The sequence below is a fragment of the Triplophysa rosa genome, linkage group LG13 (assembly GCF_024868665.1).
Source record: "Triplophysa rosa linkage group LG13, Trosa_1v2, whole genome shotgun sequence".
NCBI classification, from domain to species: Eukaryota; Metazoa; Chordata; class Actinopteri; order Cypriniformes; family Nemacheilidae; genus Triplophysa; species Triplophysa rosa.
The window spans coordinates 18,000,000-18,027,401 of NC_079902.1; the positions used below are offsets into that span (position 1 = coordinate 18,000,000).

Genomic DNA, 27,402 nt, shown 5'->3' on the forward strand with positions numbered 1-27,402 from the left:
GTTCTGATTTAATACAAACTTGTCCATTAATTCCAGACATTGAACAATAGATGGCAGCAGACAACCACACAGCCAGCCGTTACAAAGTCTCGTGAAACCAGTTCAAAGGCTGTCAAATTCACAAATTCAGGGTGAATAATTCCCTATATCTGCCGAGTGCTCGTGCTGTATACATATTGTCTTACATTGCAATGTATGCAGAAGATGCGCCACGTTGCTTTTATAGTTTTCTTATAACGTTAATAGTCTTAAAATGTTGATAATAACGGTGATTACAGACGTATTTTATGACACTTGGTCCACTGTTTATTGTTTCATTGCAGGCGTCAGGGATTGCGCAATTTCAATCAGCGGTTTAAAAACATGTTGTTTTGGGCAGCATTAACCACATGATTCAGTATTTTTCTCATGAGAGACCAAACAGACATTATCGCGTGTTGTGCTGTGGACCCCACCCCTGCAACACACACACAGACCCATCATCATCATCATCATCACTGCACCGCACCGCGACTGCGTCCAGCGTGGAAAAGTTTGTTTCTCACTCTCATTTCCCGCCCACTTCACGTTTCGCAGTCAGCGTGGAGCTTAGATTGTTTCCCTCTGCTTGATATTGTTACTATCATAAAGTTGTATGTGAATCAAACGCTAATATAAAACCGCTGCATAATTTAGGGCTGCCTTTCTCTTTAATTCCGCAGGAGACTTTATTGCGGAGCCCCACAAAATGTTGGAGGGCGGGTCGCGCTCGCGCAGCACTCGCAGTGAGTTGTCAAAAATCTGTTGCGGTGGTCCACAACCTTCATTATAGTAACCTTTCGTGAGTTGTATCCTGCGAGTAGTTTTTATTAGCGTTAAGACTCCTTCGTCTTCCGCATTGGTCGTTTTACCCAGAGGATAATGCAGAGATTTGGTGGTCGCGTGACCGCACTCACTGCAACTTCGAGCGGCGGATAGGCGCAAGGGCGCGGGTAGTGCATAGTTATCCAGTGCGCAAGTGTCACTCTGCGTGGATAATCCCAAACAACTGCGTCTCCGACCGCAGGGATGCCTCTGATCAGCCTGGACGACGATGATCAGAGATGGGTCCCGACGCACGTCAACGTGACCGTCCTGCGCGCGAGGGGTCTGCGGACGAAGGGCAAGCAAGGCAGTCGATACGTTTACACTATCATCCAGGTGGGTAAGGAGAAGTACAACACCGGCCTGGTGGAGAAGGCAGAGGAGCCGCAGTGGAACGAAGAGAGCTCGTTCGAGATGCCGCCCGGTTTGCTGGAGGCTGGAGGGACGAGCGCGTACCCGGCCGGGAGCAGCAACCTGGTGTTCACCGTCATGCATCGAGTGCTCATCGGTCTGGACGTGTTTCTCGGTCAGACTATTGTTCCGTTGGACAAAGTTTTCCAGGAGGGGATGTGTCCCAGAAACGAGTGAGTATTAGTGCTAAAAATAGGCCCTGGTGGTCCGTGGCCTTCACACAACAAGTAGTATGACTGTACCATGTTAATACTGTGGTACTTTGATACAGTAGATGTAATGGTATAAAATGATTGTCATATGTGCCATCCCTTACTAAATGAACCATTGTTTAACTTCAGTAACCATGCTTTTAGGTTTTATTTGTAGTAAAACAGTACAGTAACTGCAAACTAACCATGCTTTTGCTACTGCAACCATAGTTTAAGCAGGATATTTGTAATAAAACTGTGGTTAAACAAACTGTAATCATTTCACCAGAAAATATGGCTAACGCACTTTTACTGTGATAAAACTAATGTTGTTGTTTTTTCTAATAGTTACAATAAACGTTTTAAGTGTATAGTCATATAAGCCTTCCTTGTTTTTCATATGATATGGTCATGAGATATTTCACACAAGCATGCCAAAACCCTGAGCCGATGGTTTTGGGAGGAAGGATTTCTAGGCACTTATTTCACAGTTGAACAGACATTCGCATAACAGAATTACAGGAAGATTCTTTGGCCAACCCTCAAATTGCAAACAGCTCTTACATATTGGTATTGAATGTACCTTTTAAGGTAATGCAAGGCAGCAGAAGCCACGCAAGCATTTCTTGGGAAGTGGAAATCCAAGAATGCCACAGTGATGGGATATCTTTTTTCTATGGACACAACAGCAGCATACTTCCAAAGGCATGCCGCGTCTAGTTCTTGTCAGTATGCTTGCATAGTCCTGGCTGGCGCAGAACCGTGCCTCCGCAGGCAGTACCAGCGTGTTACACAATACTCGGAGTCTAAACTGAAGCACAATAAATACATTACTGCGTTTTAACAGACATAAATCTGTGAATCTTGCGCTATTTTGTGTTCGTAGACCAAATAAGAAATGAAATTCAGTGCCACTCAGTGAGACTGTTATTAGGGCCAGTGAATCATTTCATGGAAGTGGAGGACATAGATGAGGCTGGCTGAAGCCTCTATAAACAAGTGAGAAAGGAAGTCAGTGAGGCATGCTGACCAACAATAACATTGTTATTGTCATATTTGATACGCCTTCCTTTATTCCCACGTCCGTGTTTAACTCAGAAGTGTGTAGTATACAACCTGCAAAACTTGCAAATGCAAAGATTGTGTTTAAGAACAAAACTAAAACTGTGATCCTTATTAAATAATCATCCAGACCATCTTAAAAGCCACCTAGCAACCACTAAGAACACCCTAGCAACTGTTCAAGCAACACCCTAGCAACCAGCCGGAACACCCGTTAACACTCATTTTCTCATAACTCGTAACTGTTTGTCTGAACAAACCTTTTCTTGCATCCAGTTCTCTCAGTTCTTTAAATCACATGGAGAGTTGGATGGAGAAATCCATACTGACTCATTAAATGTCATTGTAGGCGTGAGGCTATTCTACACATCTGGCTTTAATTGAACAAAAACGTTGCACCTCTCTCTCTCTCTCTCTCACCCTCTGTGTCTGTCTTTTCTACCCTCTCCCAGTTTAAGATGTTTGTCTTGGCTCGCTGCACGTGTGCACACATGAGGTGCTTCGTGTTGTACCGGAAATGGAGGAAATAGTTTCACCACTGGATTTCTCAGAGACAAAGGGGTTGTACCATTCACAGGGAATAACATTCGCTCAAGAGTCACTACAGTGTTGGTCATTTTTAGCCTTTGAGATATTCGGTTCATTGTTATGCAGGAAATTGTAAGCCAGTGTTTTAAAAGATAAAGGAAAAGAATGAGAACATCAGTTTAAGAGTGAATCTAACATCTGGGTCTTACATCATTCCAACATCAGAAGAAATATAATTATATTAATCAAACTTGTATTGTGCATAAAGGTGAATGTTATATGGAAGACCTTCAAAAATATTGAGCTGCAATATATAACTTTTTGGTTGAAAAATAAATAAAATAAGCAAGTACATAAAATCAAAGTGTTTCCCTTACTCCCTTGTGCAACAAAAAGCAGTAATGTTTTATAAGCTGTCGGGTACAATTTTGCCTTCAGATTGACATCATTCGACGTCAATCAAAGTAAAGATAAGTGTTTAAAGAAGCCTGCTATTTCATGTTTCAAACAGATAAAAAATGTGTCGATCCAAAAAACCTTGGATGCCCAGAAACAATATACTTTCAACTTGTGGTTTGTCTTAAAAAAAAACGACGCCATTATTTTTATAATAAACTTAAATAAGCTTTTATCTCTTTTATTTCTGTCTGTATTTCAGGTGGCTTACGCTACACTCCAAGGTCGGTCGAAAAGAGAAAGAGCGAGGAGAGCTGCAGGTGACCGTTCAGTTCACTCGCAACAACATGACTGCTAGCATGTACGATCTCACCGTGAAGGACAAGCCTCGTTCAGCTTTTGGAAAGCTCAAGGATCGTGTCACAGGGAAAAAGAGAGGGGACGTAGAATCCTCCTCTGCCATTTTACCTGGCCGCTACGCTGCTCTGTCTGGGTCCGTGGGTCCACCCTTTGCAGGAGATGGTGGACCGGATGAACCGGCTGAAGAGGAGGGGTTTGATGAACACAGGAGCAAGATGAAAGATTTCTTCCTGAAGGGGAAACTGCGTAAGAATTCTGACACACGCTCTTGTTCGTCCTTGGCGTCGGACAGTAGCATGGCATCATCCGCCGGGGATCCATTTGTTCCGAAAGAGCTGTCCAAAACTCCCATATACAGCTGTAGAGTAATGGAGCCCTTCCGCGTGGACAGCGAAGGAGGGATAAAAGGTCAGGAATTTACAGATTTTATTACATTATGATAATTTAAATATCAAACATGTCCTGCATACATTGTAAACCTTGCTTAATTCGGTAGAAATTCTGAAAGCGTGAACGTTTACAATAAGGCATTCAAAGCATTTCTCAAATGTCTGTTTGAGCCAACTGATCACGGCTTAACTCTTTCTCTACTTTGTAACCCTTTGTCTTCTTCTCCTTCAGTGATGACCCACAAGCGTGCACACAGCGATGAAGCCAGTAAGATCAACGGTGTTCCCCGGCCCAGTCCCGCCGTTGAAACCCTAAAAGGTCAGAGCACGGCGCTCTCCCAATCCACCATCTGCATCAACGGCAGCCATATCTACTCATTCGAGCCTGTCAGCCCCAAAAGCCCAAGCTCCATCCCAGCCAAGCGTTCGCTGTTGGAGAAATGCGCACCTCTTTCTCGCTCTCTCCAGAACCTCACCCGACGCGGCGAGGATTCGCAGAAGAGCGATGGAAGACGCTGTTCGGTTGAAAAGAGCAAGAAGGAAGACGGTGAGGCAGATGGTTCTATAAGTCAGACCACCTCAGAGGGGAAGCCAGCGCAGGCCGCTGGCCCTCCGACGGCGTCTTCTGGGGTCATGGAAGTGGTGGACAAAGGGAGAAAACTGAGGAAGACCTTTTTTTCTAGTGGGAGGAGTGAGTCTTTCCCAGCCAAGCCAGAGCAGAGCCAGGTTTCTGTTCCGTTTGAAGGCAGACGTAGGGGATGGTTTGGCTCCGGTGACTCATACAACAAGCCAAGGTGAGTGAAGGCCAAGCAAGGCCATGAGGTTTTGTCTTACAGTCCAGAAGAGAAAATAAAGCATGTTTGCTAGGGCTAGTGTCTTTCACAAATAGCTTCTCCCTGTGACCTTTACGACCGACAGACATTTTTCCAAAGGAACTCATTGTTTTAGGGGAGTGGTTTTATATGCAAGCCTGCATTCTGATGCAACAGTATTGCAGAAGCGTTTTCCATCCCATTCGTTTGAATTGCACTTGGTCTGCAGAACATAGGTAGGTATTTTTCAAAGATCTCATAAGAATTAAGTTACATAAATTCCAAAAAAATCCATGAAAGCGTAAAAATCATGAAAACAGCTATTTTTATAAGCCATTTTCACTTAATTCATTTACTTTTCAATATTTCATTTGTTTGTTCAGCAGCATTTTTGTTCACATCCAGTCATTTTATAGTTTACACCTAATTTATTTGGATTATTCTGAGTTTTAAAGGTGCAGTTTGTAACAATTTTGCAGTAAAATATCCAAAAACCACTAAGCTAGTTTTTGTTCAGCTGAGTACTTACAAAATCTCAAATGTTTCCAACTACTTGTAAATCGTGAGAAAATCGCCACTCTAAACAGTGACACGGGGCTGTGCAGTCGCCTGTCAATGGTGTCATATCCGCGTTCCCCTTTGTTACCGCCTTTACTGACGTAGAAACTGCATGACAACAGTGTCGTGGACAAATGCGGAAGTAGTGTCTAGCGTCTAGAAAGCCACTAGCTTGTTTCGAGCAGTCACTTATTTATGTATCACAATTATTCGCAACAATTATAAAACTTTACCTCATCTGCTAACATGATTTCTCATTCCCGTCTGATTGATGGCCATCAGCAGTGGAGTTGAAGACAACAGATCCCATCATTCCACGCTCTTTCACAGCGTCATCAAGCTACGGCATTGTTGATGTTTTGATCGTGCGCCGCTACAGCGGCGTTTTTTACAAACTGCACCTTTAAGATGACAACATTTCCGAATCCGCATTACGTACCAAGTTTTTTTATAAATGTTCCTGCTATAAAACAGTATTGATTTATGAACACAGATTGCAAGCTGGTTATGCCAGACACTTCCTGTCTGAAATAGCATCAGAGCAAAACATGAAGAGAGACTGTTATTCATCTATTAACATCTGTTTTTCTCTAATAGAGAAGAACAGTCTCTCACCCAACCTATAGCTAGATGTTATGGCCCGTTACACAGTATGACTAAGAGGACAACTTGTGCCTTCCCTCCACAGGCTGGGAGTCTCTCCTAAGGTAGAGAGCAGCTCAGACACAAACCCTTCTCCCCCCCTCTCTAACCCCCCCAGTCAGCCCCCATGCACTCTCCCTATCGGTTGCACTACCGGGTCAATGTCTCCCCCTAGTGGCGATCACTCCAACCCATTCACCTGCTCATCCCCGACACCACCTTCCATCTCCCCCTCCAACCCTTTCCTCACGCGACTACAGCAGAATCCATTTTTCGAGGATCTTATTGCTGAAGAAGCACTGAAGTCTCCTGTTTACTGTTCTCCCAATTCTCACCCAGGCTTTCCCAGCCCCCTTCGTAACAAAATGTCTGCGATAAAGCGAGAGAGACCTAGGAGTATGGCCAGGCAGAGGTCTCTTCCAACCATTATGTCTGAAACACCAGACACGTCGGGTAACTCAAACGCTAATCTAAACTATTCTCAGTCCGAGAGGGCCGGGCAAGACGATGACTTTAAGGCATTCGCCACCAGCCGCTTGAAATCACCAACGGGAACCCCAACTAGACCTCCATCAGCATCATGTGTACCAGATGTGAACCAGATGGTATATGTCAATAATAGGCCAGACAATCGTTTGAGAGTTGATGAAGTTGATATGGATGTTCCAAAGCCATGGGATCTCCCTCCTTTACCGCCTCGTAGACCCGTGAGGAACCAGGTCGCAGGCAGGGAGAGATTCTCCGACAGCTGGTTAGATCGAGCGCAGGAGTTGGCGGTACAGAAAGAGGCCTGCTTCCTCTCTCAGACTGACTTTGCTTCTATGCAGCATGTGAGAGAAGGAGATATAAAGAGGAACTCTCAAATTTTATGTTTAAATAAAGAGTTTAACACCGACCACGTTTCCTCACTTGACCGTGACGAGATGCATCCTTCATTGGAAACAGAGGTGCGCAGCGGCTTGCTTGAATTTAAGGAAGAAAGAATCCTGCCTGAGAGATGCCTTCCTCCTAATTTAGGTCTTACGTCTGATTTGACTTCAAACAACATTCCCCACAGTTCTCCCAATGGTTTCGGTGAGGATGCACTCCATTCCCATCATTCAGAACCGGAAACGCTGTGTTTCCCATCTGACTTTGACACCACAGTGACCGAATCGCTTTGCAGTTCCCCTCGGACCCAACCAAAACACGACTCTGAATCGTCCTGTGAAATGAATCCAAAGCAAAAAGCCGAGCAAAAACAAACTTCTAAAACTACAAATGACATTTGTTTGCTTGTGCTCCCCCATAGAGATTCAAACAACAACACAGATAGTACTTCACAGTTTGCTTTTATTGATTCAGGAAGTTCTGCGTCTGAACCGCCGTTTGAAATGAACAAAGACATAAAACCTTCAAAAGAGTCGAATGAGTATTGCATTTTAAACTCTTCTGGGAATGAAATGTCACCACCTAGATGTTCACCGGAGGATTTATTGTGCAGAATAACATCAGAGCTAGAGATGTTTTCACCCAAGAAGACGTGTATCACAGACACATCGCGTATTAACGACTCGCAGAATCGTAACCATTTGGATCATTCGTCACTTTTTCAGAGATCACGTGTAGAACAAGAAGTCAAATCGTGCGGATGCACGGCTTCAAGTGTAAACTGTGAGTCTCGTGAGGTTGACGTTCTCCAAAACAAAGACATCTCTGTGACCACACAAACACGCTCGGCACATGCCACCGATGACATTGGGACTCAGATGGAAGAACGTGGGGAAGCAGAAAACAATGACGTCGTACACACTACACGTAATGATGTAGACATGCTTGAACAGACTTGTCCTTCAGCAGAATCTGAGGACGTTAATCAAACCTCGAAGGCCAGTGAAAGCGAGGACTTCAGTTTGACTCGTGATGAACGAATCAGCTTTGAGGACCTGCATGCAAAAGTAGCTCCAAAAGGCTCAAGAAGCCTGTATAAAACCGATGTGAAGTCAGCCCGCATCAGACCACGTTCCACCACGAGCTCACCCAAAACCATCATGGATGCTGAATCTCCAAATCCTGCATCAGATCTCATTCCGCATGATACCTCTCCCTCACCCTTCCCATTAGCTTGTACCAATGCCTGTCTCCATCCTCACCCTCCCCTTCCTGTGAACCCCCCGAATGAGATGCCTAGCATGGGTTCCACTTCCTCCACCAAATCCCAGCCCCAGGTTGATGTACCGCTCCCCCTCTCACCTGAGGAGACACAGCCAGCCAGCGTCCTCCTGCCCCTTGAGGAGAGCAGGTGAGACCTCACTGCCTGCGAAAACACACTTACTCCCTCTTCTCTTCACTCACCTGAGGAAATGACCTCATTTTCTTACAAATGCGCTAGGGTAGGCTCATATTATATGCTCACGTATGAATTGATAAACTTATTTTGCTCACAGCTTGCTATAATTTGGACAAACGTGTAATGCATTTTCTCCAGCACCAGCTCTCATTACACTTGAATGTTTTCTTCTGGTCTGCTTTTGCTCTGTTTCCTTCAGTTCATTTGTTTTTCATCTTTTCTGTTGCTTTATGCCTCTGTTTGGATAGGCATACCACAACACATCCTCTCTAGTAGAGGTAATAAAACAAAAGGGCTAGACAGCATTATATTCAGTGTGTTTAGTGTGATAAGAGGTTTGATGTTGAAGAGGTTTTGTGTGATATGTAGACTAGCGTCATAAGAATCATAGTATCTTGCCCTGCTTCAGAGCAAATCTGAGCACAGATATTGTTACCAATCAGATATTGTTCAGATTTAAAAGTCTGCCATTAAAACATTTAAATAATTTTTCATTACATCATATATGAATAATGAACAATTATGTATACATTTTATTATTGTGTAGCTTTATATACTCCTACAGTATGTATGCTTGTTGTGAATAAAATATAATTGTATAAGTAATACATTTTATAATAATCTTATCAAATATTCTTCATATAATTATTCTTATTCTCAATTATTCTTAGTTTTATTTTTTCAAATATGATTTTTAAAAAGCAATAAAACCACTTGATATTTTTTCTCTGACATTGCAAACATGATTTTCTTCCATGATCAGCTTTAATAATTCAATTCAGCAACATAATGAATAAGCACTAAATTGCACATGATTCTTAGACAAATGTCATTGGACAATATTTATTTGTGTTGTATCCATGCAATAGTCATTTTAGTCATGGCTTCTTCCTGTTGCTTGTGCTATACTAACTCTTTAGAAAGATAACAATAAAGTTTAAAAAAGTAGGTCAATGCTCAACCATGTACAAGTAGATTCCTAAGGTACTTATTTGTGTTTTTCTTTCGCTGTACAGCCCTCACCCAGTGAAGCCTTTGACCAACACTGTGCAAGGAGAGAAGAAATCAGAAAGCCGCTCAGTGCTGGAGAAACTCAAGTCCACCATCAACCCAGGACGATCTGTTCCAGTGATGCCTACTGAGGAGGAGAAAGATCAGGTACTGAAGGCTTAATAAAAAGATTAATTTATTCCTTTGTGTTCCAAAAACAGGTCATACAGCTTTAGAACAACACCAGGGTGGGTAAATGATGACTATTTTTTATTTTTGAGTGAGCTTTCTCTTTTTTCTCTTTGTTGGGTGCTGCAACGGTGTGTCATGCATTCTGACTTCTTTACGATGTTAAACGTGCAGTCTTCTCATGCTTAACATGTTCAACTTGTCAAAAAACGAGTTGGGCGTATTACGTAGTATTTCTGTGCTCGAAACACCGAAAATAGTCCCTTATTGGACAATTCTCCCGGAAAAGCACGTGGCATGCCCACGCGGCAGCAAGGAGAGCAGGAGAAGGAGCATGCGCAGACGTCACTTTCACTTGTGTGCAGGAGAGAGAGAGAGAGAGAGAGAGAGCATACGTTCGCGAAGTTCAGGTGTTTGTTTGTTCACTGCATTTGGGTGATGAATGTTATATAAACGGTGGATATAATGCTGGATTTGGAGATCGTTTGAAACTGATATCTGGAGTTGTCCCAGCGCTAAAAGATGCCGGAAATGAACCGCATGCGGTGAGTAAAACTGATGTCTGTGTTTTGTTGGCAATGGGTGCGCACGTGCTTTAGTTCAGCCTACCCCTCCCCCCCCCGCACGCACCGTATGCTTTCGGAAATAATCGTACAGCTGTATCTATCTTTTATAAATGTGATCAAACTAAATACTCTTCGAAGATACGACGTATGCCATACTACTCTATAGGTACTCAAGATTAATATGAGATTGGCAGAAACCGCGTGTGTTAGGGCCGCTTTAAGGAACTGGAACGCATTCAGGTGCTGAAAAAGTGTAATCGGCAACAAAACAGAGCAAACGTAGATGCTCACAGAGACACTTAAGATCTAAAGGCATTATTTTGTCTAGGCATTATTTGTTGGAAATGCTACACGGTTTTGGGTTTGATACTCCCCAGCATTGCTTAGTACTGTCTTTCCTCATAAACATGTCTTTTACCCTGTCCGTCTCTGTTTTCTGTGTAGTTGGCTCTGATGGAGGCTCGCGCGCAGTATCAGAACATGACCAACATGGAGTTGATAGCTCTGCTGCTTCAGCAGGAAATTGACATGAAAAAGCAGCGTGCTGAAACCGAGGTGCAGGTGGCCCTGCTGGAGAAGCGTGAGGCTGAATTGAAGAAGATGAAGGTTCAGGTCAGAGACCTGGAGGACTATATTGACAAGCTGTTAGTGCGCATCATGGAACAGACGCCCACCTTGCTGCAGGTACGTGGGAGACCCAAATGAGCAGAGTGACCCATTGTGCCAGAAACGCCTCATGCTGAACTAAAGCCATTTGTGATGCTCCATTAAATGTCAAAACTGCCAAGATCATGTAGACACAATACAGCTTTGCATGAGGAAATATCCACAATCAGTTGAAGTTTAGTATAGCAACTGCTAGTCAAGCTAAAAGCACAAGGCAGTGGAAAGTTAAATAAAAAAGTTAATGTAGTTGTAAATGGAAGGCACATACATATGTCTTCCGGTTAATACTTAGATACTTTTCTAATATTTCTGGGATCTTTACTTCAATGTATCATTAGTGTATCATAACGCTGAACAAAATGTCTCTAAAGTTGCAAAAATCTGCAAATGCAAATAAACACACTGCCTGTATAAACTGACTTGTATAGATGGTCACTATAACACTTGAAATTTGTTATTTCCTCATTACTAAGAGTAAAGTATTCGGAAAAACTGATATGCTATAAGCCCTCTGAAACATCTGACCTATTCTCAGAAAAATGTTCAAATTTTGTTTCAGACTTATTAAATTAAGTTCACCTGGTATTAACACTAATACTTCCAGTAAGTTTTGAAACGTTAGTAATATTTAATACATAATATGCAACACATTGTGTCAAAGTTGATGTAAAATAATCATATTCTGTACCTGTAAATAAGTAATTCTTGATGGCTTTGAAAAGCACCTTATAATACGCAGTATGCAAAAACCATAGTGCTTGAGCTAGTCAGCTTTGCTTCATTGATATTACAGATGTCAATGCATGCTCACAGCCATCAAAGCACACGCACTAAAGTAAATATTGTCTTGAAAACATGTAAGCTATGCAATAACACTTGCAAGCTGTAGCTTAAGTTAAAATATGCTACACAAATGTGACCCTGGATCACAAAACCAGTCTTAAGTAGCACGGGAACATTTTTAGTAAAAGACAAAAATACATTGTGTGAGTCAAAATGATCGATTTTTCTTTTAAGCCAAAAATCATAAGGATATTAAGTAAAGATCATGTTCCATGAAGATGTTTTGTAAATTTCCTACCTTAAATATATAAAAACTTTATTTTTGTGAGTAGATGGTCTGCCACAGTGCCCCTGATTAACAACTTCAAAGGCAATTTTCTCAATATTTAGATTTTTTTGCACTCTCAGATTCCAGAGTTTTAAACGGTTGTATCTCAGCCAGATATTTTCCTATTTTAACAACTCATACATCTATAGAAAGTTTATTTATTCAGCTTTCAGATTATGTAAAAATCTCAATTTCGAAAAATTTACCCATAAGACTGGTTTTGTTGTCCAGGGTCACAAATATATTTATGAAGCCTTAGCATTGCAGCATTCATAAATCATTGCTGATGTAGCAGATTTAGTGAAGTAGCAAATGCCAAAGCTAAACCACAAAAGCTTAAACAAAGCTTTAAAAAAGATGTATGTTTTTTATGTTAAGTGTAACTACATTATATTAGTGTGGCTTTTGTTTTTTATTTCGATTCAGAAAGTGTTTTATTTTTTTAGTGGTTCTAAAGTTTTACGTTTTCTCCCGTGTTTCTGCTGATGAAAATGATGTGAGGTTCTAAGTTTCATTGTTGGAGCTTGAGAAAGTACAGGGTTGTGTTGTGTAGATTGTTGTTAACTCGCTGAGTGTTAAGCTGTGTAAAGTATTTCACCAACCGTGCATCCAAATGAAAATCTCAGTTTAGTATTCCAGTGTGTTTCAGGAGAGAACGATGTAGCACTGTGATTTTGGATTGTGATGTTAATTTGCTCTTCTTTTGTCTTCAATTATCAACATGTTTGTGGATTTATTTACATGCTACATTCACATTTGTATTTTTCTTCCTGTTTTATTTATTGCACATTTTTTCCAAGCAGTTTCATTTTCAAAGTTATTTAAATAAAGTTATAAAGTAATTTCTGTGAAGGGTATTTGCTTTGTTCGGTTTTAATGACAGAAATGATACACATTACAGTACTGGTAACAGCGGTAAAACCTTTAATTACCACTAGATGGCACTGATGAGCTTTTAATGTGACTTCTTGAAGTTTTTAATTTAGTTTAAACTGAAATAACATTTTAACATTGTAATTTACAGTAATGTTGTGGTTTTGTAAAACCCCTATTAGGAAAGAGTACATTTAAATAAATAATACAAACTTACATCTGAATTAAACAGGTATAGGCTACATTAACTATTAACCTGAGTTACAATACAAAACGTGATTAATGTGGGCAATTTAAACAAATATCTGTGCAAAATGGTTAAACTATGACTAAAATATATTAATCTATCGTTAAAATATTAATATTATTAAGCGTATTGTTATTGATGCTCCACGTTTAAAATTGTAAGATGCTTTCGGAGTCTTAATTTTATGAAATAATACAGTGCAGCTTTACATTTGTAACAATAACTAGTATTTTGTGAAAACTGTGCCCTCCTGAAAAAAACCCAATACAGTTTCTAATGGTTTCCATAACAAATATCATTATGCTGTTTATCAATTAAAAAGTTCGAAATTCCTTTATGTAATATGTTTTGGCTAACATTCTTTGAATAGATCCAAACCCATTACCAGACCCACAGAGATCATTAAATACAATACAATTCTTAATTAACCACAGAATTTTTTTTTTTTTCAAGAAACAGAATGTCAGGCTTTGTGAATTATAACGGACCAGGACCAGAGCGTGAAATATGCTCTGGTTCGGCTTGAGTCCATTAGGAAACTGCAGTTCCCATGAACCTCCGCGCACTATTGCTTCACTAGTTTCGCACCCGAGCCGAGTTGACTACACTTCAAAAATTCCGTCTCATGGACCTTTTTATTATTTAACGTCACTCCGCCGCTGGTGAGATGGCAGAACCTGCGTCCTGTCCGGTGTTTCAACTGGGAAAACCGCGCTATGACCAGGTAAAGAGTTTGCCGTCATATTAAAGTGCATCTTTGTCTGGGCATCTTTGATGGGCGTTGATAAACAACATATCTGTGCAGATTTCTTTGCTCCAACACCATGTTGCGAAAGTCATCAGTTTTCGTGCTTTGCATGGTGTCTTTTGTGCATTGGTTCACGGTGTTTTTCGCGGGTGCTGATGTTTGCGATAAGCGTTTTTTCTATGAGGTTTTATTACACCGTTGTGTGTTGTAACACCTTAAAACATCAAATGCATGTCAGGGCAGTGGCACTTCTTTTTATATGCAAATCACAGAGGAAATAAGTAACGTGATTGTTTCAAAACAGGCGCGTTGAATACAAATGAACCGGTCTGTTTAATTTTTGCATACAGCCTATTAGGAGTAATTGACATTATTAAAGTTCATATTTCTTTTTAGAAAAGCTGAAGACTGCATGTCCTGCATGGTTTATTTTCCTTAAAAACAATACATTTAATATATGCGCATGATGAACCCCCTTATTAAATAGTCAAGTTTTGTGTAATGAAATAAAGGCAACTTCTGCGCAACGAATGCAAATAATTGTCTCGTCAATTGTATAATCTGTGAGATCTCACGCGCTCGTTTCGGTCAAATGAATGACCGTCTATTTAAGTCCCGTTGCCTCCATGGAAACGCCACGGTCATGCTCTCTGAAATCAGCACATGCATGTCAGTCATCAGTACTGAGCTCTGGGTTGTCAGGGGCAAGTTCACACCGTTATTGCAACGCATGATGAAATGCAATACAATATTTGTTGTTGGGGGTAGAGATCATTACCTTTACATTGTGTTCAGTGAAGGTCTGGGCGATGGAGCGTAAACTACATTCCTTTTGTTATTATGCTCATCTAGTCTGTGATCTGTGAATGTGTGTATAGATGCCCAGGTCTCAATTCAAATGTATGCTATCAAAATCTGCATCTGATTATCAGGCCATATGCCACTTGAATGAATAATTTGCTTTGCGTGGTCTGCAGGGAAAACTACTTGGACTGGCTTGTCAGCAGGGCAGTGACATTTTGGTTGATGTTCCAAGAAATCAAAAGAACCCTGAATATTAATCGGGTGTTTTTTATATGTCAGCGAGGAGGTTATTGGGACAATGCTTATTATTAGGACCCTAGAATTTTCTGTTAGTAGATAATATTAAAAATCAGTTTTTGTATGGCCAAAATCCAGCTCGTGTGAATCTGACTAACTCACATTCACCCGTTTTTGTTTTTTTATTGCTGCTGTTTTTAGCTGAAATCAATGCAGCTGAAGGGTAACGGTGTATTTTTTCCTCCTGCTCCTTCTCTGCGAACAGTGTTGGATATTCTCTGGGGAGCAGAAACACATACATAATTAACAAGTCTTCTCCAGCAGACATGCGCTCACATAGCTCTCTGCAACAGCTTTGAAGCAAGTGTCTGTAGCCCAGAAATAACATTAGTAGCCGAGATGAGTGAGCTCAGCAGATTTTTGCTCTCTTTGCTTTAGTGTAAGATAAAAGCGATCCCAACTACAAAGACCTGTGAGATGAGAGACAAAATATTTTGTTGCTAGATAAATCATTTAGATGCAGTAGATTGAAGCTGCTTCCACTGTGCGTTCCTGGCCAAATCATCGGGCCTCTAAAACAGTTGGCTCTCAGAAAACCGCTTGTGGCGCTGCCCAAAGAAGTGTAATACAGAGAGTGGAAATGTTGTAGGCAGTCATTGCCAGGTGAAGAAGCTCCTTTGAGTTCTGAAGCTTTGTACAAACAGTAATGCTAAAATTGGTAAGGATCTTGATTATTTACGACCTAACACAAAAAGGTGCATGTGTATTTTATAGCATGGGAATGCAGGCTTATAATAATGCAATGCTTTTCTCCATCAGAGCACATTTCTTGGCAGGTTGAGACACTTCATTGACATCATTGATCCTTCCACTCTTTTTGTGACAGAGGTACAAACATATTATTTTGTTTTATTATTTCGAATTGAGTCGATTGATTAGTTACATTGTTTTTGCACTGTAATATTCTTGCAGCCTACCAATCATTCATATACTGTAATTAAAGGAACACTTCACACAGGAAATTAAAATCCTTTCATCATTTCTTATTCTCCAAACTCATACGATTTTCTTTCTTCTGCAGTAGATATTTTTAAAGAATGTAGTGTAGATGTTTTTGATCACCCGTATGAATAAAAAATAAGAGCACGATGGAAGATCGTTTTTGGGTGATATATGTACCTTTAAGTTCTAGCTGTAAAAAAGTATTACTTCTTTATTAACAAATTTAAAAACTCTTCACATATTTCCTAAATCTTTATAGAGTCGCTTAAAAGAATACATCAAACTCCTGGATGATTTTAAGCGAGGCACTCTTACTCCGGGAATAACAGATCATCAGGTGAAATGTCTACAAGTAAAACATTTTAGTAGGTGTTTTCAGAATCAGTAGGTGTGGTGCAGTGTTTTCTATAAGCTTGTGTCTTGTGTTCTTCACCTCTGTTTAGCTCTGGGAGGCTCAGAAGGCGAAGCAGGTGAGACTCTTATGGGCACTTTTCACTGTCACTTGTTAATGGTGGTTGGAAATAAAGTGACTGACTCATCTGCTTTCAGGCCATCATTCACCCTGACACCGGTGAAAAGATCTTCATGCCTTTTCGCATGTCAGGTAAGAGTACAAAAAGAGACAGATATAGAAAGAAAAAGCAATCTGGAGAATTAAAATTAATTCCTACATTTATGAAAAAAAACGTGCCTTGGTGGTAAAAGACAAAATGTTGACTTTTACAGGTAGCTGCATGGTGTTAGTCATTAAAATTATTTTAATGGATGAAGTGCTCTTGTTGAGATTCTTAAGAAACCTGTTAGAAACCTGACAGATTGAAATGGCATAACTTCAGAAAAAAATGTGTATAGGAGCAGATGGTGTTTGTGCATACGCTCAACAGCAGTGATGATTTATGTATGAGCGCAGCTTGCCATACAATTAATACATGCAGCATACTAACATTATTTGAAATATTCCGAAAAATACGATAAGTGATGACAACCATACACTAGAAGTTATTTTTCAGTTATGATTTGTTGATCTTGTCGTTTTTGTCTTTCACAGGCTATGTGCCATTTGGAACACCAATCGTAAGCTTTCTGCTTGCTTGAAAAATATCAAAGTGCAAAATAAAAGACCTCACAAAGAGCAAAAATATGAGAGAGAGACATTGCAAATCATTATGTATGCACACACCAGTGTCAATATATTAAATCTTTTTAGCATGGGAGATGAAATAAAAATCAGCATTTAACATCTGTTGTTGTAGATATTTGTAAAATATTGGCCAACGTGGTGCTGTAAACCCAGTTTAATAATGAAATTGTTATCAGAGGTGATAATCCTTCCCCTCTTTACTTGCAGGTTGTCGGTCTTCTCCTTCCAAACCAAACTTTGGCCTCTACTGTGTTCTGGCAGGTACATGACTTGTTCTCATCATTTGAGCCCCTCAGTTCCAGGAAGCATAAAGCAGACAACAGTATTATTACAAGCTGACTCTGCAGTATAGCAGTATCTCAGCAGCTTCTGTTTCACAGTTGGAAAGAACTCATTTTATGTAAATTCGATTTTCATTATATATTCTACTTTGACCAGAAGCTGGCCTCACAGTTATAAAAAGGTCAATATTTGTAATGTTCATCTGCAGGTGTTTGTGTCAAGCTAATGCAGATTTTTTCTCTTACAGTGGCTCAACCAGAGTCACAATGCCTGCGTGAACTACGCCAACCGTAACGCCACAAAGGTACGGGTTTAAATTTTTTTTTTAATTCAGGTCAGCCTTTTAATGTGCAAATATTGAAATGTAGTTGCAGATGGTCATTCAGTGAAGCGTTTCCTTTTCTCAATTCCATCTGAATGGTCATGTTTTCCTGAGGGCCACACGTCTGTTCTGCATCTGAGGCTCTCGACCTCAGTGGGCCTCTGTGCTTTTTGTATTGCACTGTAGTCTGTTGTACATCATCTGCACCAGATGTTGACTTTTTTTCTCTTTAGCCTACACCAACCTCAAAGTTTATTCAGGGATACCTGGGAGCTGTCACCAGTGCTGTTTCTATAGCAGTAAGTGGATTATGTTTGAATATCAGTGTTTTGTAAGTTTAAAGTACTTGAATATTGTTGTTCAGCTAAAATGTTACTTCAAAGTATAAATAGTGTATAAATAAATAGTATAAAATACTGTCCAAGAATATCTATTTTTTTCACTAAATTTCTATTTCCAAACCTGTATAAATTACTTTGATGAGCTAAGCTCACCAAATATGGTTCTCCACCAGATCTATCAAGATCACATCCATGAAATGAGTTATTTAAAACATCAATTTCAGTTAAGGAACTAGTTTAGCTCAAAGGAAAATACGTATAATCATCGTTATTAAATTATTTAAAAAATAATAATAATTTTGTGTTCTTTGAACACAAAAGAAGATATTTTGAAGAATGTGGGGCACCAAGCAGTTGTGGGGCACCATTGACTATCATTGTAATTTTTCTAGTCTGTGGTAGTTAATAGTGCTCCATAACTGTTTAGTTGCAAACATTCTCTTAAATAAATTTCTTTGTGTTCAGCAGAACAACAAAGTTTATACAAGTTTGTAAATAATTACAGATGTTTCGTTCTTTAATTCAAGGAAAATTCTGAAAGAAAACATTACACACAACAAAGCTAAAGATAAAAGAAACCTAAAAGTATAAAGACAGGTTTTGAATTTTGAATATAAAATGTTCATACTTTTAACACTGTCTTTCAAATCTTGAACATTTTGTACACTCTGTTTTTAGGTGGGTTTAAATGTACTTATCCAAAAATCCAGCAAATTTAATCCAGCCACCAGACTGTTCATACAGAGGTTTATCCCGTTCCCTGCTGTAGGTATGTTCATATACAGATGCTGTACAGTGTATTGCTTACTACAACAGATCCATTCACCAGAGTTATCCTCTAATCTTTGTAGTATACAACTCCCCCTGCTGTTAATATGTAGTCATGACACACAAATCAGACACTACTCATTAGTACACTTCAGATTATTATACAAATAATCATGTGATTTATATCAGGTTATTTTCACTTGTCCGTCCAATGCAAACTTGTTATATTAAGATGATGAGACATCCATTGATTGGAATACCATGGTTTTGTTTAGCATCGATATTTATCTTAAAGGTCTGCATCTTTTTTCAGCAAGTGCAAACATCTGTAACGTGGCTCTGATGAGACACAATGAACTGTCTGAGGGAATAGATGTATTGGACAGCAATGGAAATGTTGTGGGATCCTCACGAATAGCTGCAAAACATGTGCGTATATGAGTTATAACCACTTCAGGGTGATTGCTTTTAATAATTTTTCTGTTGTGCATTTTTACAATATAAGCTTTACAAAAATAATGAAAATATATACTTTTTATTATTTATAAAAAATTGTGCATTACAAATTTTTTCGCAAAATCAAACAAACCATCATTATTTATTTTATTTTTCCCAATTCTTTTGCATTTTTCTATCAGGCACTGATAGAGACGGCAGTTACGCGAGTGGCTCTGCCACTGCCTATCTTTGTCCTTCCACCAATCATCATGGCTTTCTTGGAAAAGTATGAACTTACACGTGCCTGATCTGCTTATGAAACATTTTGACAACTTTAGGATGAATATGACCAGTAACTAAATGAAAGTTCTGCGTGAAATGACCTAGTTAAACCAAAATGCAAATACAACTGTAAGAGTCAGTTTACTGTCTTCTGCCAGGCTCCCTCTGATGCAAGCCCATCGTCGAATGATGCTTCCTGTGCACAGCTTAGTGTGTCTGGCTGTCTTTGGTCTGTCCTTGCCATTGGCCATCAGCCTTTTCCCACAAATGTCACAGGTACTTTAGTAATACCCGCCACAGCATGTAGGAGAGATAGAGAGACGAGCTTTATCCTCTCTCCAGCAAACGCTATAGCTGCAGCTTTAATTTTGTCCATCGACCTGTCATTAATCTTTGCACATATGTGTGCTATGAATAATATTATAACTGGGAATTGCTTGTTGTTAATCATTTTTTGCTCCTCACAGATCGAAGCATCTCACCTTGAGCCAGAAATTGCCATGGCAACAGATTGCAAGGTGCTGACTTACAACAAGGGACTGTGATAAAGAGTGATAGAAGGTGGAAGAGAAAAGCAAAGAGGAAGAGATTCTCAGTTTAATCAGCTGTCAGAGAGATGCCAAGGACACAACAGTAGCACAAGAGGTGCAAACAGTATTAAGGAGAAAAAATGCGTTCTGAGCAATAGTAACCAGCTGACCCTTTCCTTACCTTTTGAGCCATTTATCAGATTTCATAGAACTATTAATTAATTAATAATTGCAGTGTTTAATATTTTTTACAGATTACAGTTAAAGGCCTTACATTAAATTAACTTTTATAATAACGAATGTTAGGCAATGTTGATAAAACGTAAGCACAGCTTTAAAATTCATTCTGTTATTATGGTCAGTGAATGCACTTTAATAGTTATTAAGGTATTTACTTGCATGTCGTATGTAAAACCTCTAAACTTTCTTTAAATGTGTACAGCGTTCTGATGTTTTATAACAGAAATAGTAGTATTTTAAGACTACTGTACTTCTACTTTTATCTTAAAGCACAAATAATGCAAATTTTACTGTTTTTCCACACTACATGGTCTGGTTTATTTTCACTTGTTAACATTAACAAATGTTAACATTCACATTGAATTGTTTAATAATGTCATTTTAAAAAATATACATTTGTTTTTGTTTTCCGCAACCACACTTGTCACGTTTTATTATTTGCACTGCATGGTCGAACAAAAAACATCTAAAAACCAGTTTGATTAATAGCAAGACATGTTTGATTACCTTTAATGAAAGCGTATAAATAGCACATAATACATACAAACAGCAATATAAAACAACAGCAGTAGCAATAATCATATTTTCAAACCCTAAATGAACATCTCTTATCATTTCTCTGTTTTTCAATCAGCTGTTTGTATTTCACAACAATCCTCCAGGTCAAAGGTTCAGGGTTCAAAAGGGATGAGCACCATTCTTAACATTCCACAATGTTTTTCCAGCTTTCCTTGTCTGTTTCTTCACATACACAAACAGTGCTATAGCCAACAAATGTGAATGTTTTACAAGGAGGTTGCATCAACACAAACAGCTTCATATAAAAACCTTCATAGGGTAAGAAAGAGAATGACTGCAGAAAGTTACAGTATTTTGTATGCATTCACGGTACAAAACAAGCATGGGTCTGGCTTGAGCACGTGCAACAGCCTTTCCTTCCCATTTACTTAAAGGGGTGGTGCAGCGGTGTGTCATACATTCTGACTTCTTTACACTGTTAAACGTGCTGTCTTCTCATGCTTAACATGGTCAACTTGTCACAAAACGAGTTGGGCGTATTACGTAGTATTTCTGTGCTCGATACACTCCCCCAGCGATCGTACAGGTTTCGAAAAGGTTTTTCCGAACACATAAAACTGTTTCGTAACAATTTTTCTTAGTCCCTTATTGGACAATTCTCCCGGAAAAGCACGCGGCACTCCCACGCGGCAGCAAGGAGAGCAGGAGAAGGAGCATGCGCAGACGTCACTTTCACTTGTGTGCAGGAGAGAGAGAGAGCATACATTCGCGAAGTTGAAGGTGTTTGTTTGTTCACTGCATTTGGGTGATGAATGTTATATAAATGGTGGATATAACGCTGGATTTGGAGATCGTTTGAAACTGATATATGGAGCCATCCCAGCAATCCTACTCTATAGGTATTCAAGATTAATATGAGATTGGCAGAAACCGCGTGTGGTAGAGCCGCTTTAAAATTCACATTATACGACAACATAGAAAATTCTTGCAGATGCAGTAGTGCAATGTGTATCATATTTTTGGAATCCTATGACCTCATGTAAACTCTTTTAAGTCAAGGAGTTTATGACGAACTAATGTCACAATTATAAAAGCACTACAAACTACAAGATAAGCTTTTCAGAGTAAGTGCATATAAGCTAAACACTGAAATGAGGTTATTCTTTGTGTGACATGCATGAGAAATATGGCGATTGTCTATTTGTCTTAAATTAGAAGTTCCCTTTTACACTGATCTTTCCCCTTCCATCCGATTATAGAAATGACACATCTAGAAAAGATACTTCAGTGAACACTATATGGCTAAATAAAAACACTGGGTGTGTGTGAGGGGTGCGAGTGTGGATGCGGATGATGGTGAGGGCAGTCCACGTGAGTTTGGCCCAGGAGAAGTTCCTTCTCACGAGGTAGACATGGCCCGATATGCTGACTGTGAGAATTGTAGAGCCTCAGGAAGGACAAGATAGCTTGAGCCAACCAAAGAGCTGTTACGAACCACAGAGAGATCTACAAAGAGAGAGAGAATAATGCATGGACAATAAATGTTAAATAGTAATGTTATGTAACTGAGGGGACACAGATCCCGAACACAACTTTACCTGGGCACAATTGAGCTCGTAGTAGAAAGAGGACGTCTCGACATCCAGATAAAGAGGAACAGACTGTGACTCGGCACAACTGTAGAGTATAAGAGAATTAATCAAATTCAATTATTTAATTACTTAGCCCTTTATATTTGTGCAACTTATAGAAAGTGTATTTATTAAATATGAAAACAGCATGTATCCTTTTATTGTTCAATCCGAAGACCATCATTAAAATCTATCATGATTTTACAACACTAATAGCCTCCTGCCATACTTCAATTACAACTTCAGTGATAAAATGACTTCATAACAGTCATCTGTTTTTTAGGATTCATTTAAAAATTGTAATCAATGTATTCTTATTAACACATTAATAAACCCATATTATATAATGATCAAATATTTAATGCCATTGTAGGGCTTTCTTACTGATCACTATGAAGGAAATATTAAGGCTACTTTTAAACAATACATAAACTGACTCAAGATCAGCACGTGGATTGAAAGCTTGTGTACCTGTAGGGTCGAGTGTTGTGATCCGTGACCGTGTTGCACCAGGACACAAGGCCAAGCGTGAGAGTGACACTGGCCCCTCCAGAGAGGAAGAGCACACACAGACTCAACAGCAGTGAGAGGAAGGCGGAGAACAGCGTGCTGCGCGGAACATGAAAATCATTTACTTTTATTCTACACATTACACATAGATTAAACAAATAATAAATTCATATTTATTATTAATACTTACTCGTCATGCCGGCGGTGCAGATAAAACAGGCTCCTCCAGCCTTGAACTGCGCCGTACAACACAGTGAACACACCCACAAATGTGGCGAACTGGCAGGCTGCCGGGGGACCCCATTGTTGCACCACTAGGTGACTGACTTCTCTAGACTCCCCTTCGCCTACCGTGAGGTTCTCAGTCCGCCAGAACCCTTGGCTAAACAACGCACACCTCCCCTTAAAAGCTGATCCGTTGAGTGCGAGCGGTACGACCACCAAAAGTCCGGCGACAACGGAGAGGGTGTGGGCGGCGCAGTGAGCCAACAAGAGTCGCCGATCCAGCTCCATATACTTCAGAATTAGTTTCCGTTTGCGAATAGTGGTGTTTAGCTGTATGTTTGTCAAAGTCGGTGGTGCGCATGGGAATGTAAAGCGTAAATAAAACGTTGAATTTTACAACAACACAACACGGCGGGTCTTGTTAAGTCGGACTCCTCCCCTTCGGCTGCAGGACGCCGTTATACAAGGATCAGCGCTGCTTTCAGACTGCTGTGACGCACTGTCACACGATTTGCACGTACGCATCGTCACATATATCGTAATGATGTATTACATTACATTAAATTCATTTAAATCAACTGTACATACATGTGGAAATGTGTCAATCGAGTGAGGTTTGAGGAGTTTTCTGGGTCAAATAGCACTGCCATGCCACACGGTGTGGCCCACACACCCCATGTAAACCTTAACTCGGGCAGTGGAGCAAACGCTGTATTATGTAAAACACTATGACACCCCCCAAAAAATCAAAGTGGGTCACCACTGGAGGCTGTTAATAGTCAGGCATTTTTATTATACATTGCAATCAAAATATATATATTTCAGAGAGCAATACTGATAAGCAGTGATTAATTTAAAGAAATGTCAGATCTACTTATATGGTTTTGTTTTACGTAAAGCTGCATCATTCTAATACGTCCCGTAGAAAAGCATGACATTCTCTGTCACTGTGTTTAATAACGTTTATGTTTTCGTCCATTCATAATGACAAGCCAAGCACTTAAACAGTTCGGTATACAAACTAATGTTGTGTTTGTTTTTGTACGCAAGATACAAAAGCAGGATGGAAAGATTTTTAGTAATTTCGTAGAAGTGTCACGACATGTTGTGGAGTTCTGGGGCACTTTTGACTAACGTTACCATTGTATTTTTTCCTACTATGGTAGTCAATGGGGGTGTGCAAAATCTGTCTGGTTACAAGCATTCTTCCAAATATTTTCTCTGTGTTCATCAGAACAAAGAAATTTATACAGATCTGGAACAACTCGAAGGTGAGTAAATGATGACAGAGTGTTCATTTTTGGGTGAAGTATCCCTTTAAAAAGCCTGTCAGTGGATAATGGAAATCATGTGACGTTGGACAAAAAGTTGCGCCGTTATTATTCTACCAAGAGGTGGCAGTATTGCCACATGCCATAACAGCACAGAAGTACCTAGAAGAAGAACGTCAAAGATTTATTTCCTTGGCGCTTCTAATAATATTTCCTGCATTAAAATTGTGCTTTAAGAGGACTGCAACCATTTTAAAGCTTTAAACTTTAGCACAATGGACGAAAAGGTAAAATAAAAATACTTGTACGTGCTAAGTTTTTATGCGATTGCGAAAGGCGATTTACTACTGCATGCTTTGCTGGTTTTATCTTTTTCAAGTCACGAGAAGTTTTTACTTTTTATAATAGCTTACGTGTATGACTACTTGTTTTGTAGGGTTTCATATGCTGTTTGCGTTTTTGTTTAAATATAAGTGTGTATGTCATGAACATAATAGTGATCACTGGTAATTAAACATGCCTTCCTAGACCATTTTGGGTCTCGTATGCGCCTATGATGGAACTACAAAATGTCTTTAAAACAAGACCAATTTAGGCGTCTAGACCAAAGCGTTGCAGCGTTACACTAATTTAAAGGTTGAAAACACCTTTAAGCTCCACCCTCAAAAAAGGGCACCGACAGTGATTGCGAAAGGCGATTTACTACTGCATGCTTTGCTGGTTTTATCTTTTTCAAGTCACGAGAAGTTTTTACTTTTTATAATAGCCTACGTGTATGACTACCTGTGCTTGAAGGGTTTCATATATGCGTTTTTGTTTAAATATAAGGGCGTATGTCATGAACATAATAGTGATCACTGGTAATTAACATGCCTTCCTAGACCATTTTGGGTCTCATAGGCGCCTATGATGGCTGTCTATGTAGGCAGCGCATGAGATCATTTGTTGGCTGTAACTTATGGTCTGACTGAATGCATGTAGTATCAGTAATGCAGTACGTTAACTTACATACGTTAATGTGTGATAGGCGTTGGATCCTAACGAAGGGGATGTTGGGTCTTGTTTGGGAGCCACCGGAGGATCTTCCGGTTCCCGTTTAGACTCGCAGTTGCAGGATGCTCTTCGGTTAAAGGCGGAGGGTAACGCATTTTACCAGGAGAAAAACGTGCGCGCAGCCATCGGACGTTATCACCGTGCCTTGCTCATTCTTCGTGGCCTGGACGCTGAGGTGACCTCTGCCCTTCAAGGGTTTGGCAGTCAGTTGCCTAAACTGAACCCAGAACAGGAGGAGCTGTTAAGAAACACCCAAGTAGATTGCTATAACAATTTGGCAGGTAACATAGGTTCCACTGTGGTGGACCATAAAGTGATGGTAAACATATACATTCAGAAGTATGGTTCTGATTTGACGACTTGGAATTTATTTTCCTGTTTTGCAGCATGTTTGCTACAGCAAGATGTGGTCAACTATGCTCGTGTGTTGGAGTACAGTCTTAAAGTGCTCCATTGGAGGGCAGGTAACACTAAAGCCCTGTACAGAGCCGGGGTGGCATCATTACAACTAGGTGATGCTCAGACTGCTCGACAGTACCTCTTAGAAGCCAACAAGAGCACACCCAATGGTAAAACTAGCCACATCACATATTTATTATTTAATTTACAAAGATTTTCACTTGCAGTGCCTGCTTGCAGGTGATATAGCTGTTAGATATTGAGATTATGTAACAGTGCTGTGCTTTATGTCGGTTAACTTGGTGAGATCAAGTACCAGTGCTTTGCAGACTTTAATAGCTTCAGTAGCTTTTTAAAATCTGAACATAAAGCAGGCTCATTCATTTCATCCATTTTCTGAATTTTTCAGATGCCAATGTGAAGAAACAGCTTCAGCGAGTGGAGGAGAGACTCGGCAAAGACTACCAGAAAGAAAAGGCGCTCTACAAAGGCATGTTTAGCAAACAGAAACAAGCAGAAGAGCCGCTGGCCGATGAGAAAAGCCAAAAATAGGTCTAAATGGACTTATCATACATGAGTCAGAAGGCACAGGTATAAAACGCCTTAAAACGGAGCTGATGGTTTCCTGAAAGACATGGGCTCTTGGGAAGTTTTGCTTTAGGATACAGAAAAATTGCCACAAATGGCATTTACACTTGTGGGATTGACGTCCCCATGCCAGGACTGATTGTGTATGGCTGAAATCTGGTGCAAAGTGGCGGCTTGAAAGACACTTAAAACTAAAAGCATTTTAGTCACTTGCATATTTTTCCCCCTCAGAATAAAGTCCTTACCTGTTTTGTTCATCCAAATAAATATTTTTGAAAGTACTCCTATGTTTTTGTGATTTGCTTTGGGGTTGACACTGTATAAAGCGGTTGTTAAAGTAGGATTGAATCAAGCTAATACGATTATGGAAAATTAATGAAAATCTTATTGAAAACAGACATTTGTGTGTGGGAACAAAGATCTGCTTATGTAATCTTATTGTACCTAATAATGCTAAACCTCTTATTTTATGTGGTAAAAAAAGAAAAAAAATACATGCATGGCTGCGAGATATATTGCAGATGTGCAAAGCACAACCATTTGCAATGAATGAACAATACTTCAAAAATACTTTAAAAAGTTACGTATAATCAGACAACGAGTGATGCTTTCTTTTCTCAGAGAAAATGAAAAATTGACGTTGGTAAATGTATTTTAATATAATTCAAATTAATTTAAGCATTAATGTATGGCACATTGTCGAAGCCTGTGGCTGTGTGGACATATAGTGCAACTGTGCCCTGAGAGACCTGTGTTCGAGTCCCGGCTCGGTGTCCTTTCCCTCTCTCCTCCCAATCACTTCCTGTCTCTCCACTATCCTCTAATTAATAAACAAAGGCAAAATATATAACTTCAAAAATGTATGGCATATTGCTTTTTTCAATATCATGCTTTTATGCTTTTTCAAG

General features: G+C 39.7%; 4 protein-coding genes across 4 annotated transcripts; 3 read left to right on the plus strand and 1 right to left on the minus strand.

Moving 5' to 3' along the window:
* Positions 1–580: 580 nt before the first annotated feature.
* On the plus strand, positions 581–12,873 carry LOC130563848 (uncharacterized). Its single transcript, XM_057349633.1, has 6 exons — positions 581–1,427; positions 3,694–4,199; positions 4,413–4,974; positions 6,239–8,473; positions 9,538–9,679; positions 10,711–12,873. Exons 1-6 carry the CDS (start codon positions 1,048–1,050, stop codon positions 10,969–10,971), a joined length of 4,086 nt encoding a protein of 1,361 aa, XP_057205616.1. The 5' UTR covers positions 581–1,047; the 3' UTR covers positions 10,972–12,873.
* Positions 12,874–13,718: 845 nt separating this feature from the next.
* Positions 13,719–20,646, plus strand: sfxn5b (sideroflexin 5b). Its single transcript, XM_057349639.1, has 14 exons — positions 13,719–13,887; positions 15,772–15,840; positions 16,214–16,291; positions 16,398–16,424; positions 16,504–16,558; positions 17,003–17,028; positions 17,303–17,356; positions 17,625–17,681; positions 17,933–17,998; positions 18,719–18,809; positions 19,122–19,237; positions 19,447–19,532; positions 19,687–19,804; positions 19,996–20,646. The coding sequence occupies exons 1-14, from the start codon at positions 13,831–13,833 to the stop codon at positions 20,071–20,073; spliced, it is 978 nt and encodes a 325-aa protein (XP_057205622.1). The 5' UTR covers positions 13,719–13,830; the 3' UTR covers positions 20,074–20,646.
* Positions 20,647–20,762: 116 nt separating this feature from the next.
* zgc:153018 (Transmembrane protein 179-like) lies at positions 20,763–23,850 on the minus strand. The gene is made up of 4 exons (XM_057349642.1): positions 23,149–23,850; positions 22,920–23,057; positions 22,416–22,494; positions 20,763–22,323 (listed from the first exon to the last, which is right to left on the minus strand). The coding sequence occupies exons 1-4, from the start codon at positions 23,469–23,471 to the stop codon at positions 22,120–22,122; spliced, it is 744 nt and encodes a 247-aa protein (XP_057205625.1). The 5' UTR covers positions 23,472–23,850; the 3' UTR covers positions 20,763–22,119.
* Positions 23,851–24,580: 730 nt separating this feature from the next.
* ttc9c (tetratricopeptide repeat domain 9C) lies at positions 24,581–27,257 on the plus strand. The gene is made up of 4 exons (XM_057350025.1): positions 24,581–24,741; positions 25,482–25,788; positions 25,894–26,076; positions 26,316–27,257. The coding sequence occupies exons 1-4, from the start codon at positions 24,730–24,732 to the stop codon at positions 26,456–26,458; spliced, it is 645 nt and encodes a 214-aa protein (XP_057206008.1). The 5' UTR covers positions 24,581–24,729; the 3' UTR covers positions 26,459–27,257.
* Positions 27,258–27,402: the final 145 nt, after the last annotated feature.